This window comes from Orycteropus afer, unplaced genomic scaffold (assembly GCF_000298275.1).
Source record: "Orycteropus afer afer isolate SDZICR_OR568_19922 unplaced genomic scaffold, OryAfe1.0 scaffold00133, whole genome shotgun sequence".
Taxonomy (NCBI): domain Eukaryota; kingdom Metazoa; phylum Chordata; class Mammalia; order Tubulidentata; family Orycteropodidae; genus Orycteropus; species Orycteropus afer.
In genome coordinates, this window is record NW_006921720.1 from 2,300,558 (window position 1) to 2,317,153 (window position 16,596).

Below are 16,596 nucleotides of genomic sequence, written 5' to 3' on the forward strand. Positions count from 1 at the left end.
ACAGAGACAGAGGCTCTGGTAGCACAGTGCCTAAGGCATCTGACTGCTAACCAGAAGGTTGGTGGTTCAAACCCACCAGCCACTCTTTGGAAGTAAGACTGGTAAGACTGGGCAATCTGCTTCTGTAAAGATTTACTGCCTCAGTAACCCAATGAGAGTTGTTATGAGTTGGAATCAACTCGATGGCAGTATATATATATATATATTGAAAATTTTTCTTTTGGATAGAATGATGGGAACACCCATAGAAATAATTTGAATACAGTTCACCTAACAGAAATGCAAATGATGTTAACACAAAGTACTTAATAGTTCAATTTTTATTTCTAAAGTACAGTTCTGTGCAAATACAGATTCTAAAGATTCCCGCAGGAGCTAATTCTATATATATAGTATAACGTGTGTGCATGTGCATGTGTATATATAGTATGTATATTTACTCAATTTTAAATTATTTTAAACAATTTTAAATTGTTTTCTCTTAGAGATAAGTGTGTATATCGGTGAGAATGTCAGAACTAGGACTCAGTAATGATCAGTAAAATAGTCCAGAGTAGAAGTAGCCAACCCTATGGACAAGACATTACGACATCATGGCAAGCCAGTTGGCTTGGGTATCAGACAGAGGTGGTTTTAGCATCCTAATTCAGCTATATAACTATTATGACCAAAGGCCACACTGAGATAAGTTCATAAGTAAGGCAGGATTAGCAAGAGGGGAACCAAATATTGCAAGGGTAGTGTCCAGGCTTGGAGTTCAACCTCTAAATGTTGAATATTCTGTGATGTGTCTTACTAACTTCTCACCCAAGGCAAGAACTGATTGCAGAACCCATAGCTGAATAATGTCCTATGTGTTGTTATGAAAAGGATATAATATAAAATTTACAGTATTACCATGATTTCATAGTTTAATATGGAATCTTGGCTCATTAGAAGATAAAATGAAAGTAATACCAAAATTATTCAGTGTTTTTAGGAAGTAGTAACTGTTTAGGTAAAACACATATTTCATTTTTAAAGGTCTTTGGTCCTACTAAAACTTTAACTGAAGAAATTTTTAATCATCTCCTATATAAACTCTCATAAGATTCATAAGATCTGTTGTAGTGCAAAAATTGTCTATTTATTCAAAAAGTATGTTATTAAAAATTTTTTTGATTTTTATTTTACATACACTGATTTATGTGCTTTTGTGAGAAAGAGGTGATAAAATTGATATAAATGATTCTTTTTTTAATGACAAATCTCCCATCAACAGTACATCCTTAGCCCTAAAACATTCTCTTCCTAAAGTGCTGTGTCAGTGAAGTATTCTAAAGCAACTAATAATAAAGAAAGAAAACATAATTAAACTATGCTAATTGGAGAGTTTCCATGTCCTGGGTACTTGACTAAGTTCTAAACCTTCAAAAGTTGATTATCTTTAGTGAAGTATAATAATTCATATTAAGGCCTAGCACAGTGGATGGTTACATAAAAAGATTTCAATATTTATTGGCTGTGTTAATAACAATGATGATGATAATAAATGAAAAGTTTTAGTTGAGAAGAATATAAATTAATTGAAGTCCTCCTCCTTCATTCTACATAATTGGTTTGTTACCATCTGGTATTTCATTAAATGATGTAAGACAGTGCATTTAAACTTTATAAATAAAAGTTAACTATTAATGACCTTGTAGAAAGTTATAGAAAAAAAATCACTAAATTTCATTTAGTCTCCGAGTTTTCCATTGGCTACAAATCTTGGGCTGCTCACGAATTCACAAGATTTCTAAAGTTCTTCATGATTTCTGTGAGCTGAATTGATTTTGTTCATCTCTGCATAGATTAGACATTATAGATTTTTTTCCCCTCCCTTTATGCTTTTTTTGATGTTGGGGTAGAGATTCAGAACTAATCCCAGATGTCTTCTACAATAATTAAGAGGATTAATTATTGTAATATATATTATAGCAGGGTCTTTTTACAGATTGCACTCATTGGCCTTAGAGTAATGCATAATCTATTTCTGTTACATTGGGAGACAAAGTAAGAGGAGGAGAAAGGGAGGAGGAGGAAGAGCATCGCAAACTGTTGTTCCTGACCTATACTATATGTCATATGCATATTATCGATTATTAATTAATTAATTAGTTAAATTCAAAACCACAAAGTCTTTTCACAGACCCAATCAATAGCCACTTTCATAAAGCTTTATTTAATACATTTCAGTGCTTAAGGAATGTGAGCCACCTGTTTAAGCATCTATCATATTGCTATTTTATCAATAGTCCATACTATTTATTTATTCTTAGATAGTAGTTTGATCTTATGTTTAAAGACATGATTATACTTCCCTTGAAGTACTTTTAATTTCATATCCAAATGCCAAAAAAAATGTGAATCTGCTGAGCAAATAGCAAGAATCAATATTTTTATAAAAGATTGTGAGTCTTGCTCAGGATTATGCTTCTATAATATGAAATCCATAGGTCTTAAACATAATCCATGGAACATAGACACAAATTAAATACTTTTTTTTTTATTGGGAAGTATACATCTGCTTCAATGCCTCAAGTAGGGAAATTAGAACTACAGATCACACTTTTTACCTTGATTTTTTTCTCCAGAATTCTTTTACTTTGAAATACTCCTTACTTTGTGGGTACATTTTCTTGCAGTGCATGACAAACCTCGCCAATTAAATATTAATTTTTCACTGGTTTGAAACAATCAAGGTTTGCAAGTGCTTTCATTAATTGATTTCCTTTATCTGTAGATCTGTCTTCATAATTGAATCTATGTATATTTCTCAAAAAGTCATAAAATAATGAATCCTACATTAAATAAAAACATTAATACAATCAACTAGTAATTTATTAGCTTCCTTTTTCTTTTTCATTAAATCACTATAGTTCATAAGTACCTACATGTGATTCTTAAAAAAAAACCACTAATGATGTGTCTTGTATTAATTTTTAATAGATTGAACTTCACCAACTTAAAATCTACTGTAACTCAAATTTTGTAGCTCAAGAAACATGTTGTGAAATATCAGATACTAAGGTAAGTTTCTTTTTTGGCACATGAAAAATGTAGCATACCAATTATCTTTTAGTTGCATAGATTGTATGTACAAATGTACAGCACTGAATACCCTCAGTTGAAGCCAGATGAGTAATTTATTCCTAATGAGAGAAGCTTCTTAGGTCTCTCTCATAGATTTTCCACAATTTTAATCCCAGCATTACTTCCTGAACTTTAGGGATGATGTGTCCTCTCTTTGAACTCAACATAACTAAAATAAAATTTATGCTTTTCTCCTTAACTGTATTTCTGACAGTAGCATCATCATTCTCCAGTCACAGAGGTTTTAAATCTTTAACCATACACATTCTCACTCATGTCTGTCTTCTAGCTTGTCAACCATCCTGGCTCACTGACCTTTGTGATAGATTTTTCATTTGCATCTTCCTTTCCCCTTCTTCTGCAGCCTTTACCACATGCCTGAATTGTTGCATCATCTGTTAACTACCTATCCTATCTCTAGTTCTATTTTCCCTAGCTAAACCAGAATAAGCCTCTGAAACACTGCTTTGTATGTACATTCACTTTTTCTAGCAAACAGTTATTGTTCAAAAACACTGATATCCCAGACACTGCTAAGGAACAAGGCTAACACACCTAAGTAAGGTACATTCTCTGCCCTTGGTTCATCTCTTTCTCAGTCTTTGATAACTCCCTGATGGTAACAAAATATAGATCAAGTTCCTTGCCTATCACTCTAAATATCTCAAACCTAATTATACAGCTAAGGAGCTCTAGTGGCACAGTGGTTAAGACAATCGGCTCCTAACCAAAAGTTCACTCTCCACAGGAGAAAGATGAAGTACTCTGCTTCCATAAAGATTTACAGTCTTGGAAGCCTTGTGGGGCAGTTCTACTTTGTACTCTGTCCTGTAAGGTCACTATGAGTCAGAATTGACTCAACTGCAGTGGGATTTTTAATTCTACAACTATTACTTTCTACATCAATCCTCCATTTCCAATAGAAATCCTTAGTTAAATGTTTTCTAAGTCTTTCATTGCAATGTTCACGGGTGCTACCTTATTTGATCCAGTTGTATCTGTTTTTAATTTATTCAGCTACATTTTAGACTAACTGAGAATAAAGACTTCGTTGAGAATAGAGACTTTTATACTTTTTTTTTCTTTTAGTCCTAGTGTTTTGCTTGTAGAAGATAGCCAGAACTTTATTTCCTGATTTGTTGATTTATTAACAGTTAAAGAAGATAAATGGGACAGAAAGGTAGTTGAAAGGGACACATTCTAAAATTATTACAGAAAGAAAAATAAAAGGACAAAAAAAACTTTTCCTTTGTATCTTAGATTTTCCCAAAGTCCTATAATTATCATAGGAAACTATATGAAAGTTTCATTAGTATTAATAATAATTAGTAATAATTCAAAACTATTTTTAGCTTCTGTATCACACTTTTGGTAGTGGAATAAGAACATAACCAACTGATTCAAAGCATAACTAAGTCTTTCCAATGTTATATGTTTTGCTTATATAAACAGCTTTGTAAAGCCTATCTCCAGCAAATTTTATGGTTCTCATTCCAAGTAAAAAGAAAGGCAGCCAAATGTCTTTCTATAAATATCTAAAAAGATAATTAAGAATGTCAACCTAAAGACTTGAAATACCTAGACAGCCTGGAGCCACATACTTTAAATCTCAAAGATGTTTATACTTCAATATTTTTGTTTTTGTTTTAAATTAATCATGTGTTTTTGTTGTAAGACCTCTTAAAATAATTTCCCTGATTGGAAGGTAGCATAATGATATTTTTTATATATTTAAATATTACAGATTTCCCCCACTATCCAAAAGTAGAGTGTTTCTATGAAACCTCACATAAGCTGAAACACTGTAAAGCAATGAAGTAATAACCATCAATTTGTGTGGGAAAAAGTTTTGAGTGTTCCCAGACCCAAAACGTAAACTACAAAATCATCCCAAATAACACATAAAACGTAAAATAACATTCACATATAGTATTCACAGACACAGTTCAAAGATAGGGTGCTTGATGCTGAGATACTCAACACAGTTCCCAGAAAAGGAGCTTGGGTGTGTGGTGCCTCTTGAACAGTTCTTTGCAAAACAAATGTTCAACACTAGTTTCACTGCCTGCTTTTTTTTTTTTCATAATAGGAAGGATCTTTCAGGTAGTGAAAACAGGTACAAATGTAGGTATTTTGTAAAAGTGAAGTGGCGTACTTAAAGCAAACCTTCAAAAAGTGAGGGATAATTGCTTGTTCTTGGTCAGCATTCACTGTTTATGTTATTAAATAATAGACATTTCAACTCAAATTATGAGAAAATTGTTTAAGTATAGGTGATAAATTGGACACAGTCATTTAATAATTAAAGACAATGACATGACCTCACATTTTATGAAAAGTATGTTTAATGTTTTCAACTGATTGTTTTTGAAGTAGTTAGGTTTTTTTCTTTTTTAATTTTTATTGTGATTTAGGTAAAAGTTTGCAGAGCAAATTCACTTTCCATGCAGCAGCTCACATACACTTTGTCTCATGACATTGACTGCAATTTCCCACAATGCAACAGTTCCCCTCACTTCCTCCCCATAGTTAAGTCTTTCCTGTGTCCTTCCCTCCCATGTACTCCTACTCCCTGAGCTATCTCCCTGTGCACACATAGCCCTTCTATTCTCCCATGATTGATCTCTCTCCAAGGAGTGTATCTAACTACTGTGAATGTTCAGCTCATATGCCTGTCTTTTGTTTGGCTGGAAGCCACAGGAGTGGGTTCAATGCCAGACCTGAAGGGCAGCTAAAGAGCTATACTCTCAAGAGTTCCACCAGACTCTATCAGACCAGCAAACCTGGTTCCTTTTTCTTTTTTCCCATGATTTTGAATTTTGTTCCACATTGTTCTCCCACTCTATCCACGATCTCCTACATAGATCCTCCTCTGAGTGATTGACAGTGATAGCAGGGCACCATCTAGTTCTTCTAGTCTCATAGTAGTATAGGCTGAGGTGAAGTAGTTAGTTTTAAAGAACAGAAAATAAAGTAAAAATTCATCAGCAATGATGAAGAAAATACTAAAAGACTACATATTTTCCTGCTGATAATATCTGTGTGTCGTTATATCATTTAATGATCAATAGAAAATAGAAATGTGACATTTTACAAATGGAAATGTATAGTTTGGAAGATGAGGGATTATATGAATACAACTAAGTTCATGTTCTATACTTCAGATAGTATGTTTTTTTCCCCCAATGTTTGTACCTGGAAAATTTTAATGTTAATTCTTTAAAATCTAATATTGTCTTGAGATTTCAAATCACACAGATCTTTTAGTTTTACTATTTTATGGAGCATTTCAAAGGTAAAATTTATTCAATATAATCTATACACTTGCTTCTTTGCATCAATTAAATCAGATTTCCAGCTTCTGAAGCAGTCAGGTTCCAGAACTAGACACATAGACAGAATCAGGGATAAAAGGAGGAAATCAGCAACATTTGTAGAAAATAAATGAAATATGATTAAAATTTTAAGGGCTAATTTTCCAAATATGTATGCAATTAAAACCAGAGATTTTACAAAGGGAGGGATCCTACTTGTATGTTTTATGTTCCCTTTAGGCACTCTTTTGGGAATGTGGACAGTTTTATAGTGACGCCTGAGACATACTCTTAAAGTTGTTTAAATCTCAAAGTTAATATTGTGAGTCTGATCCGGACCAAAACTTGTGAACCCTACTTGGGTCTTGGTTGTCTAACTGGGAACCTGTTGGTCAAAAACTAGGTAGAAAATCATATCAAATCATGTGAGATAAATAAACTGTTCTGGTGATAACATTATGTCATTCAAATATGGATTTATGGACTTGGACATGTATTAAAATAACTAAAGAGCTGATCATGAAATCTGGAAGGAGTAGATGTGAAAAAACTAGAGGTGAATATAGGAAACTATTATTGTTAATTCTCACAAGCATTAGAATGCTACCAATTTTTCAGAATAAATATTTGTTATTAAAGTAATATGTGCATATTACAGAAAACAGGAAAAATTCAATTGAATTCAAAGAAACAAATTAATACCTACCATGGCCTCATCACATTAGATAACCACAAACAAGATTTTACTTTCATATTCTGCCAATATTTCTCCATGACTTTATGATTTGTAGTAGACCAAATAACATGTGAACCTTTTCCCTTGATGTTTCCCTTTTATGAAATTGCAAATTTAGAGTTATATAATTAGGAGCCTGGTAAATGATGTTGAGAAGAAAGGATTCATTTATCTGGATTAATTATTGAGAGAAAATAAGTTCACTGCTTTAGGACAAATTTCATTTCATGTTGTCCTGCATGTTCTGAATCCACTGGATAAGTGTAAACTCTACCACTTACTTTTAATATCTCTAAAGAACAGTGGAAGAGAATAAGGTATATTTTGATAACATAAAAAACCACATCTTACCAAACCAAAAAAACCAAACCCACTGCCATGGAGTCTGACTCACGATGGCTCTATAAGACAGAGTAGAACTGTCCCATAGAGTTTTCAAGGCTATAAATATTTATGGAGGCTGATTGCCTCATCCTTATCCCATGAAGCAGCTGGTGGGTTCAAACTGCTGACCTTTTGGTACCTGAACCACTGTACCACCAGAGCTCCTCAACCTCATCTTAGAGTTCTAAAAAATTACCTTTACAATCATCTTGTTGAAGTAAACTATATTTTAAAAGTTCAAATGATTTATTTTAACCTTTGCTTCTAGAATATATATATATACAGATATTTTTTTAAATTATTTTATTACAACAATACAATTATTATAAATGATTAGTATCACTGTACTTGTCACAAGTGATCATCTAATATACCTGTAGAATTTCTCACTAAAACCATATTTTTTAAAGAATTTCCCTTGTGTTATCAGAGTAGCAAAACACCCAGGAGACTCAGTGAAAGAGCAAAGGTATGATAACTTTGACACACTATTGTCTACTTTTGGTTCACATGAAGGTAATTCTTGCTGGCAACCTCAATCATCACTAGTGTGGTAGGAGCCAGGGTTGGGAATGTTAGAATGTTTGGAATTGGCCATATGCCTTAAATTTTCTTTTTGAACTTTAGTGTCCAGAGCAGGATGGCTTTGGAAGTACTGCATTATCATCATTGGGAACTGCTCATGCCAGTAGAATGTCAGCATATCTGCCAGCAAAGCAGGAACTTAAAGACAAGTGCCAATGCATTCCAAACAAGGTATGCTGGTTTTAAGCCACGTGTGAAAGGCTACTCCAGGCATTAAGTCCGGCTCCTTGAATGTGGCGTCTGGTGTATAGAACATGGTCTTACAGTGCTAGTTGAATCAAATTCCTAAGCCTCGCACTCACTGTTGTTGTTGTTGTTGCTGTTATGTGCTGTCCAGTCGGACCCAAATCACAGCGACCCCTCCTTAGGTTTCTGAGGCAGTATCACTACAGAAGTAGATTGCCCAAACTTCCTTCTGAGAAGTGGCTGGTGAGTTTGAACCACCAACCTTCTGGCACTATGCTACCAGAGTTCCTTCTCACTCACTGGGGTGGGTTAAAAGAAGGGGATGGGGAAGAGATTTCCTTGCTTTTTTCCTGGATATTTCTGAGCTCATTGTACCGCCCTTCCAGGGTATAAATTGTAACAAACAGGAAGGTGAAGTACTTTTACTTAGTGAGTTCCAGGAATAGGCACTCTGGTAATCAATTCATAGTTGAAGGAGACTCATGCTTGCTCTTGAACAAACTTGCACAAAGGTACCCTATACAATATTTCTTTGTTTTGTACAAACTGTATCTGCCCAGTATCCAGTATTATAAATTTCCAAATAGCTGCCTTCCTCTACCACAAATTTTATAGGGAATATGCAGAGGTACTCAGTTATAAGGCCTAAGTAAGCTTAGGTTGAGGAGCTCTGGTAGCATACTGCCTAAGGCACTTGACTGCTAACCAGAAGGCTGGCAGTTCAAACCTACCAGCCACTCCTCAGAAGGAAGATGGGGCAATCTACTTCCATAGTGATACTCCCTCAGAAACCCAGGGTTGCTATGAGTTGGGTCTGACTCGACGGCACATAACAACAACAACAACAAAGTTTAGGCTGAGCAGCTTCTTAGTGGTTTCCCCCTAAGGCTATATCAAAACCAAACACTCCACTATGTGGAGTCAATTTCAACTCATAATAACTCCTTGGGTTTCCCAGGTGGTATCATTATGGAAGTAGATTGCCCAATCTTCTTTCCAAGGAGTGGCTGATGGGTTTGAACCTCTAGCCTTCTGGTTAGCAGTCAAATGCCTGAGGTACTACACCATCAAAGAAAGAAAAAAGAAAGAATTTACCTCATTCCTAAAGCAAATTTTCCCTTCACACTGAGACCTAATAAATGTCTTTAGAGTTGACCCACCCTGTTGACACTTGACCTGCTAATGGGAGTGGTGGAGCTGGGGCTAGGGTAAAAGTATAGAAAAGCCTCCCATTTCCTCTAGTGACACTGTAAGCTCCATGAGAAAAGCAAGCACAAGGTTGTAACAACACAGAGCCCAGTTCATGGAAGGTTTCCTGGAGGAGATGATGCTCAATGGGATCTTGATGAGTGAGTAGTAGTCAGTCTCATGAAGAGGGGAAGAAGGACATTCCTTCCCTCTTGATGTTGGAGAACCAACATCAATTCAAGGAGAAGCAAAAGCTTTATCTTATTGTCACCCCCACATTTATGAATAACTTGGCTTTATATCAATTTAATGGAATTTTTTATAACATAGAAACTCATTCTTTTATTCAGGGAGAAGCAGGATTGCCAGGAGTTCCAGGTTCACCTGGTCAGAAAGGGAATAAAGGAGAGCCGGTAAGACACAACTGAACACTGTTGGGGCAAAAGAAGATTTGTTGAAAAGTGACTTGAAAAATGTAATTTTCCAATTTTTCCTATAAATCCAAGTTTCTGTAAAAGGCTATCAAGGACTAAAATCAAAATGCTTATCACTGAACTAAGGAGTCATCAACGTTCAGGTCTGGTTTTGACTTCATATTGGAAAACTGGCATAAAATTTTAAAAGACCTGAAAGCCCAAATATTTGTGGCTATAAGCCTGAAACAAAACTGTGAAGCAAGCAAATTTAGTTTTTAGCTGTTCCCTAGCCTTCTTTAGCATTTTTTTCTCCAATACCCAATGAAAGTGTACTCTGTTCTCTTCTCTGCTGACATGTCCCCACTGAGGATTCTTCCTCACACTCCCTGTGCTTTATTTAAATAGCTAAACTTTATTGAGGGAGCTCTGGTAGCATAGTGCCTAAGGCACGTGACTGCTAACCAGAAGAAGGCTGGCGGTTCAAAGCCACCAGCCACTCCTCGGAAGGAAGGTTGAGCAATCTACTTCCGCAGTGATACTGCCTCAGAAACCCAAGGAGGGGTCGCTATGAGTTGGGTCCGACTTGATGGCACATACCAACAACAACAACAACCTTTACTGAATACCTTCAGTATGTAGACCATATTGCTGCGTGTTATGGGAGATATAAACAAGAATAAGATATATTCCCTATTCTCAAAAATTTTGCACATAGAAGGAGATAGAGGCATCTTACTAGGCCATACGTGATAAGTGTTTTAGGGGAGTTGCAAGTGTCCTGAGAACATAGTCTGGGAGACTGGAGGGAGTTTCATAGAGGAGATGATGAGTGAGATGGACATTAAAGGGTATAATTCTAGGCAATATCCCACACTTAACTTTTGCCTTTCCATTCTTCCATCTCTATCACAACTTAACTATACTGTTTCTTATTCCTTAGAATTATGTCTTTTATTAGTTAACCAGGTAAGTTAATTTGTGCTGCAGTTTGGAGTTGATTATATTTTTGCTATCTTTTCAAGATGAAACTTAAATTCATTTTGTACCTTAACTTGGAAGGAAGTCCAAAATTCTAAGTTATTTATTTATTTATACTTGGACTCCTTACTTTAAAAAGCAATGTCTGAGCAATGAATGATCCTCAAAATTACACTGCAAGCTTCAACAAAGCCAGGAAGAGAATTGCAGTCACTTGACTCCCCAGGGAATATTTGCACATTGTACCTTGTATGGGAACTTCAGGCAGTTCAACGCTTGTTGAAGAAAAGATTTTTGAGGTGGAGTGAGCATTTATTTTTTGCCCTTTAAATCGCACTATATGAGAGGGAAGCAGTAAGTTTGCTTTCAATATCATCATATGGAAGCTTAATTAAACTATATTGGTTCTAAGGATTACTCCAAGCAGACTGAACATACATATCATTATAACAATAGATACTTTTGAGTGCTTACTGTATGTCAAACACTGGACAGAATGCTTTATATATGATATTATATTTGATCCCTACAACAACTCTTCATGTTAGCTACTAATGTCATTTTGCAATATTTTGTCACTTTACAATATTGAAATTTAAGGAAGTCAAATTATTGCCCAGGGTCACATGATTTACACATGGTCAAGCTGGGATCTAAAGTGGTGACTCCAGGGTCCCCCTCTTAACAACGATACATTATAAAGTCTGCTCTATACTTTTAAAACTCTTTAGTGTAAAAACTCTTTACTGTTTTCTTTGATCAGAGTATTTCTACTTATAATATCTTATTTTATCCTTAAATCCTTGTAAAGAATCTTCTTTTTGCAGCTAAGAGAATAATGCATAGATAAAATGTGCATAGTGTCGCTATGAGTCGGAAACGACTCAACGGCGCCCAACAGCAACAACAACAGATAAAATGATATGCCTAAGGTAACACAATTAAAAAGACTTCTGGATTAATCCCAACTCCTCTTTGGTTAGCAGTATGAACTTGGCCAAGCCACCCAGTGTCTCCGTGTTTCATTCTTTTTATCTGTGAAGGAGGGAATGTCATCTTTCTGTTCTTCCTACATCATAAGGTTTACACAAAAGTACTTTACAAAGATATATATGATTGTGATGTATCATAAATTCACATTTCTTAACATGCTTTCCAATGCTTTGACTACCAGCTTTATCATGTTTAAAATCTACTGGCCTAGGGAGAAGTTTCATTTTTTGGTATTAGAGGGGCTATAGTATTTTAAAAAAATTCACCTACCTTACCACTTTTAAAAATATTTCTGTGTCAGGAGTGTGTAAATGTTTTCCTTTTGGTCTGTAAATTCAAGAAAGAATATTTGAGGGCAGTAAATGGTATATTGAAAAGAGTGCCTACTACTCTGGAACCAGAACCACTTGGGTTTGAATCCCATACACGTCTTTCTTGCTTTGAAAGGGATCCTTAATAATATTTAACTAATGGTTTATTGTGAAGAAGGAATACAATTTAATGTATATAAAGCACTTAGTACCAGCAACTGATAGATAGTCAACAAATATGTTTTCTCTGTTTTCCTAGCCACGATGTAATTTTCACATATTGAAGGAGAGGTGGAGATAATCTTTTTAGTTTGGTTTTATTTCATATATGGTTTGACCAAACATAAAGAAATTTCATTTATAATACAATAAAGCTCTTATAATTTTTAATTGATTAAATGTTTTACTATATAGAAATATTAAGTTGCTATTATATTGCTACTTGTAGTAAATGTAAATGATTGATAGTTCATTATCTCAAAAGATGACATAATGATTTGAATATTTCATTCACCTCTTTGTCTTTTGTTCCTAGTATTAATTGACAAAATTTAATGTATTTGTTTATGAAGAGATTTCTTGCATTGTTAAACTTAGATAATATTGATTAGGAAATATCCAGACACAATTATACTTTGCTTTTTCTCATTAACTATAAGATATACACTATTAATCTTTTGGTATGTTTTACCTTGCTCTATGAGTTAGACAATTATTCTGATTAATCATATAAGTAAATTCTGTCCCACTAAGCCAAAATTCACCAATGGCATTTTATCTCCCTGAAGATAAACACTGAAGCCCTGACTATGGGCAACAAGGCTTCGTACAATCTGTAGAAGTCTCCCTACCCCACTCTCAATTTCCTATATTGTCTCCTACCCTCTCACCTGTTCATTCCAGCTCCAATGTCTGTACCAGGTTATACCTGCCTAGAATATTTTTAAGATATCCACTTAGTTCTCTCCTCCATATCATTTAGACCTTATTCACAAGTTACCTTAAAATAGGCCTATTCTGACATTTTTTATCAAGTGCACCCTTCCAGTGCCCTCTATGTTCTTACCTTTCTTAGCACTTTTGTTGCCACCTGACATGTTACAATTATGAATCTATTTATTTCCCTAATAACATGTAAGTTTTGAGAGCTCTCTGTAGCTAGAACAGTGCATAACAGGAACTAAAAATATGTTGAATGAATTAATGAACACTATACCTCATGGAAAGTCTAAATCATCAACTCAGCTATTTCTGGAACATACACATTCTACTCCCTAATTGCCCATGGGACTCTGCCAAGAAGGGCAAAAAGTCAATATTCAAGGAGAGAGCTAGATAAGATTAATCACAAGAGTGTTATATTATTTGCATTTTGTACCTTTAAAAAACAAGGTTTTTTACACATATTCACCTGATTAGTTTTAGCTTGGTAACACCAAGGAGTCAGTTAGGGATCACAAATATTTTGGAAAAAAGCCATAGGCTTTGGCATGATTTGATATTTATCTATTCTTGCTTATTTTCTCATCCACACTATGAGGATTCATTAATCTGATTTACTATTGTTCTTTTTCTTTTTAATAAACTTGTTGATTTCCTCTCACAGAGTAAGATGGTTAGAAATACCACTGCTTACATTTTAACACCTAGCTGGGATCCGTATTCCATAGGAGGTCACCTAATCAAGCCTTTCTAACCATCCCCTCTATCCAAGACCAAGCTCCTTTTGACATTATTTGAAATAATAATTAATACTTTTCTTTGATTCAGACTCAATTATTATAATTTTCTGAATCTTTTCATTGACTTTTCTTAGTAAATATGGTTAACAACCTAATTACTTAGCAACCACATTACTTTCTCAGCTCTTTAAGACCCTTGCAAAGACCCTCACCCACTTAAAAGTTGGTAAAATAGCACCTCAATTTCAATGCTGAACCTTAAGGGGGAGTGTGATTAGGTTCTATTTTGGGAGAAATTTTCCAGTTTAGTTTTGAATTTTATCTTCTGCCTCTCCAGTTAATTTTCCCAAAAGTGTTGGCTTTATGAAAAATGACTGTGTTGCTTATATTCTTAAAAAAAAAATTCAAAGAAATTTAAAATAGAATGATTTAATTTATTTGACTTTTTAGTCAGAAACCTTTGCATTGATTCCTTTCCAATTCTCCTACTATCCACCCACTATAGAAGTTTCCTTCTTGAACATTTTAATGTATTAACCCAGAGATTACTAGTGAATTTCCCCCCACACACACCTTCTAATCTGGGAGCTTTGATAGCTTAGTACCTAAGGCACTTGACTGCTAACAATAAGTCTGGCAGTTCAAACCCACCAGCCACTCTTCTAGGAGTTCTGGTGGTGTATGCCTAAGGCACTTGACTACTGACCAGAAGGCTGGTGTTCCAACCCACCAGCTACTCCTTGGAAGGAAAGTTGGGCAATCTACTACTGTAGTGATACCACCTTGGAAACCCAAGGAGGGGTCGCTATCAGTCGGATCCAATTTGAGGGCACATAGCAATACAACAACAACAACAACCTTCTAATATAATATTACACATCCATCTATTCTACGCCCACTTTATACCAATATTTAGAAAAGTTGAATTGAAGTGGATTTAGGTTTATAATATTTGATATATATTTTTTTCCCTTAGTAAAAACCTCACAGAGATAGGATTTAATATTTTGCTATCAGCTTCTTTGCATTATCAATTTAAGAAATGAGGGATCTTTCTTCATCCTTTCTAATTTAATGTTCAATATATTGAGTTAATCAACAGATTTTGTGTGTGTGTATATTTTACCTATCTAATACAATCTCACCTAATCTACACAAGTTTGAACCTGAAAAGCATTCCAAAACCAAAAACCAAACTCACTGCGGTGAGTGGAGTCAGATCCAACTCATAGTGACCCCTCCTTGGGTTTCCGAGGCAGTATCACTATGGAAGCAGATTGCCCAATCTTCTTTCTGAGGAGTGGCTGTTTTTGAGTGGTTTGAACCGCCAGCCTTCTGGTTAGCAATCAAGTGCCTTAGGCACTATGCTACCAGAGTTCCCACCAGAGCTCTGTTGTTGTTGTTCTAGTAGGCCTTAAATCTAATTAACACATATTATCAGCATAATAAGGAGCTTTGGTGCCGTAGTGTCTAAAGCTTTTGACTGCTAACCAGAAGGTTGGCGGTTCAAATCCACCAGCCACTCCACCGAAGTGAGCAGACTGGGCAATCTACTTCGGTAAAGATTTACTGCCTCAGAAACCCGAGGCAGGTTGCTATGAGTTAAAATAGACTTGATGCTGGATATTATCAGCATAATCATGGCATTATATACTCACAAAATTACAATGTATTTCTCAGCCTCTACCAACTATTAATGATAGATAAATTCATTCAAAAAATTTATATTATTTTCCACTATTTCAAGGATTTTATGTGAATTTGTGGTAGCGCCATCAGGGCAACAACAGCTGGCTTCATCTGTTGGATTTTTCCAGTCCTGCTCGGTGGTTTAAAGGGAAGGGCAGGAAAGCTGATGATTGAATTGTTTACCTGGAGGATGTAAAGGAAGGTTGTTTACCTGGAGGAGGTAAAGAAAGGTCACCTACGTTAAATGAAACAAGAAGCATGGACACTTTTAAACTTATATAAGCTCATTTCTTTTGTTGATTGAGGTAACAAGAATAGAATCGTTCCTTACTTTTAATAAATATGAAATAAATGACAAAGCTAAATTACACATTTTTGTAGGGAGTTTGTCTAATTATAATTCTGATTAATGCTTTGATATTTACTAACTGTCGAATAATTATAATAATCAAAAGTACAGTTTAATGACTTTGAGGACAAACTGAAGAAGGAGCTCAGAGCACAAACTTTGATATAAGCCAAAGCAACTCATCTGTAAAATGATAGCTGGTCTTTGACAATATTAGCAATTAAAGCATTTTTAAAAATCCCCTAATGATTATTTCTACATTTTAGGGTACAGTTGGCACTAAAGGTGAATTTGGTGCTCCTGGAATTCCTGGAGAAAAGGTATGTTTGTAGCTGGTTTATAAAGTTGTATAGATAGAAAGGGAAAATACACAGAAATCTGATAGTTCTGGGATCAGCAAAGAGGTCTTTGGGCCAATTCTACCCATTATATATTTTTGTAAATAAAGTTTTATTGGAACATGATCACAATTATTTGTTTTCATATTCTCTATGGCTGCTTTTGTGCTATAATGTCAGGGTAATACAGTTGTGGCAGAGACTGGATAGCCCACAAAGCCTAAAATGTTTACTATTTAGCCTGTTGCAGAAAAAGCTTGCCCACCCCTCCTTCAGAATATTAACCATTATCCTGTTAAGAGACCAAGGCTTCTTAATTTCACTATTTTATCC

The 16,596-nt window shown here is 34.9% G+C and overlaps 1 protein-coding gene across 1 annotated transcript in view; it reads left to right on the forward strand.

Moving 5' to 3' along the window:
• COL19A1 (collagen type XIX alpha 1 chain) overlaps positions 1-16,596 on the forward strand; it is a 537,038-nt gene that overhangs the window by 109,354 nt on the left and 411,088 nt on the right. The window contains exons 6-8 of the mRNA XM_007945183.2: positions 2,971-3,051; positions 8,176-8,304; positions 9,858-9,920. Coding sequence (XP_007943374.1) covers positions 2,971-3,051; positions 8,176-8,304; positions 9,858-9,920 — 273 coding nt within the window. The remainder of the gene's footprint in view (positions 1-2,970; positions 3,052-8,175; positions 8,305-9,857; positions 9,921-16,596) is intronic.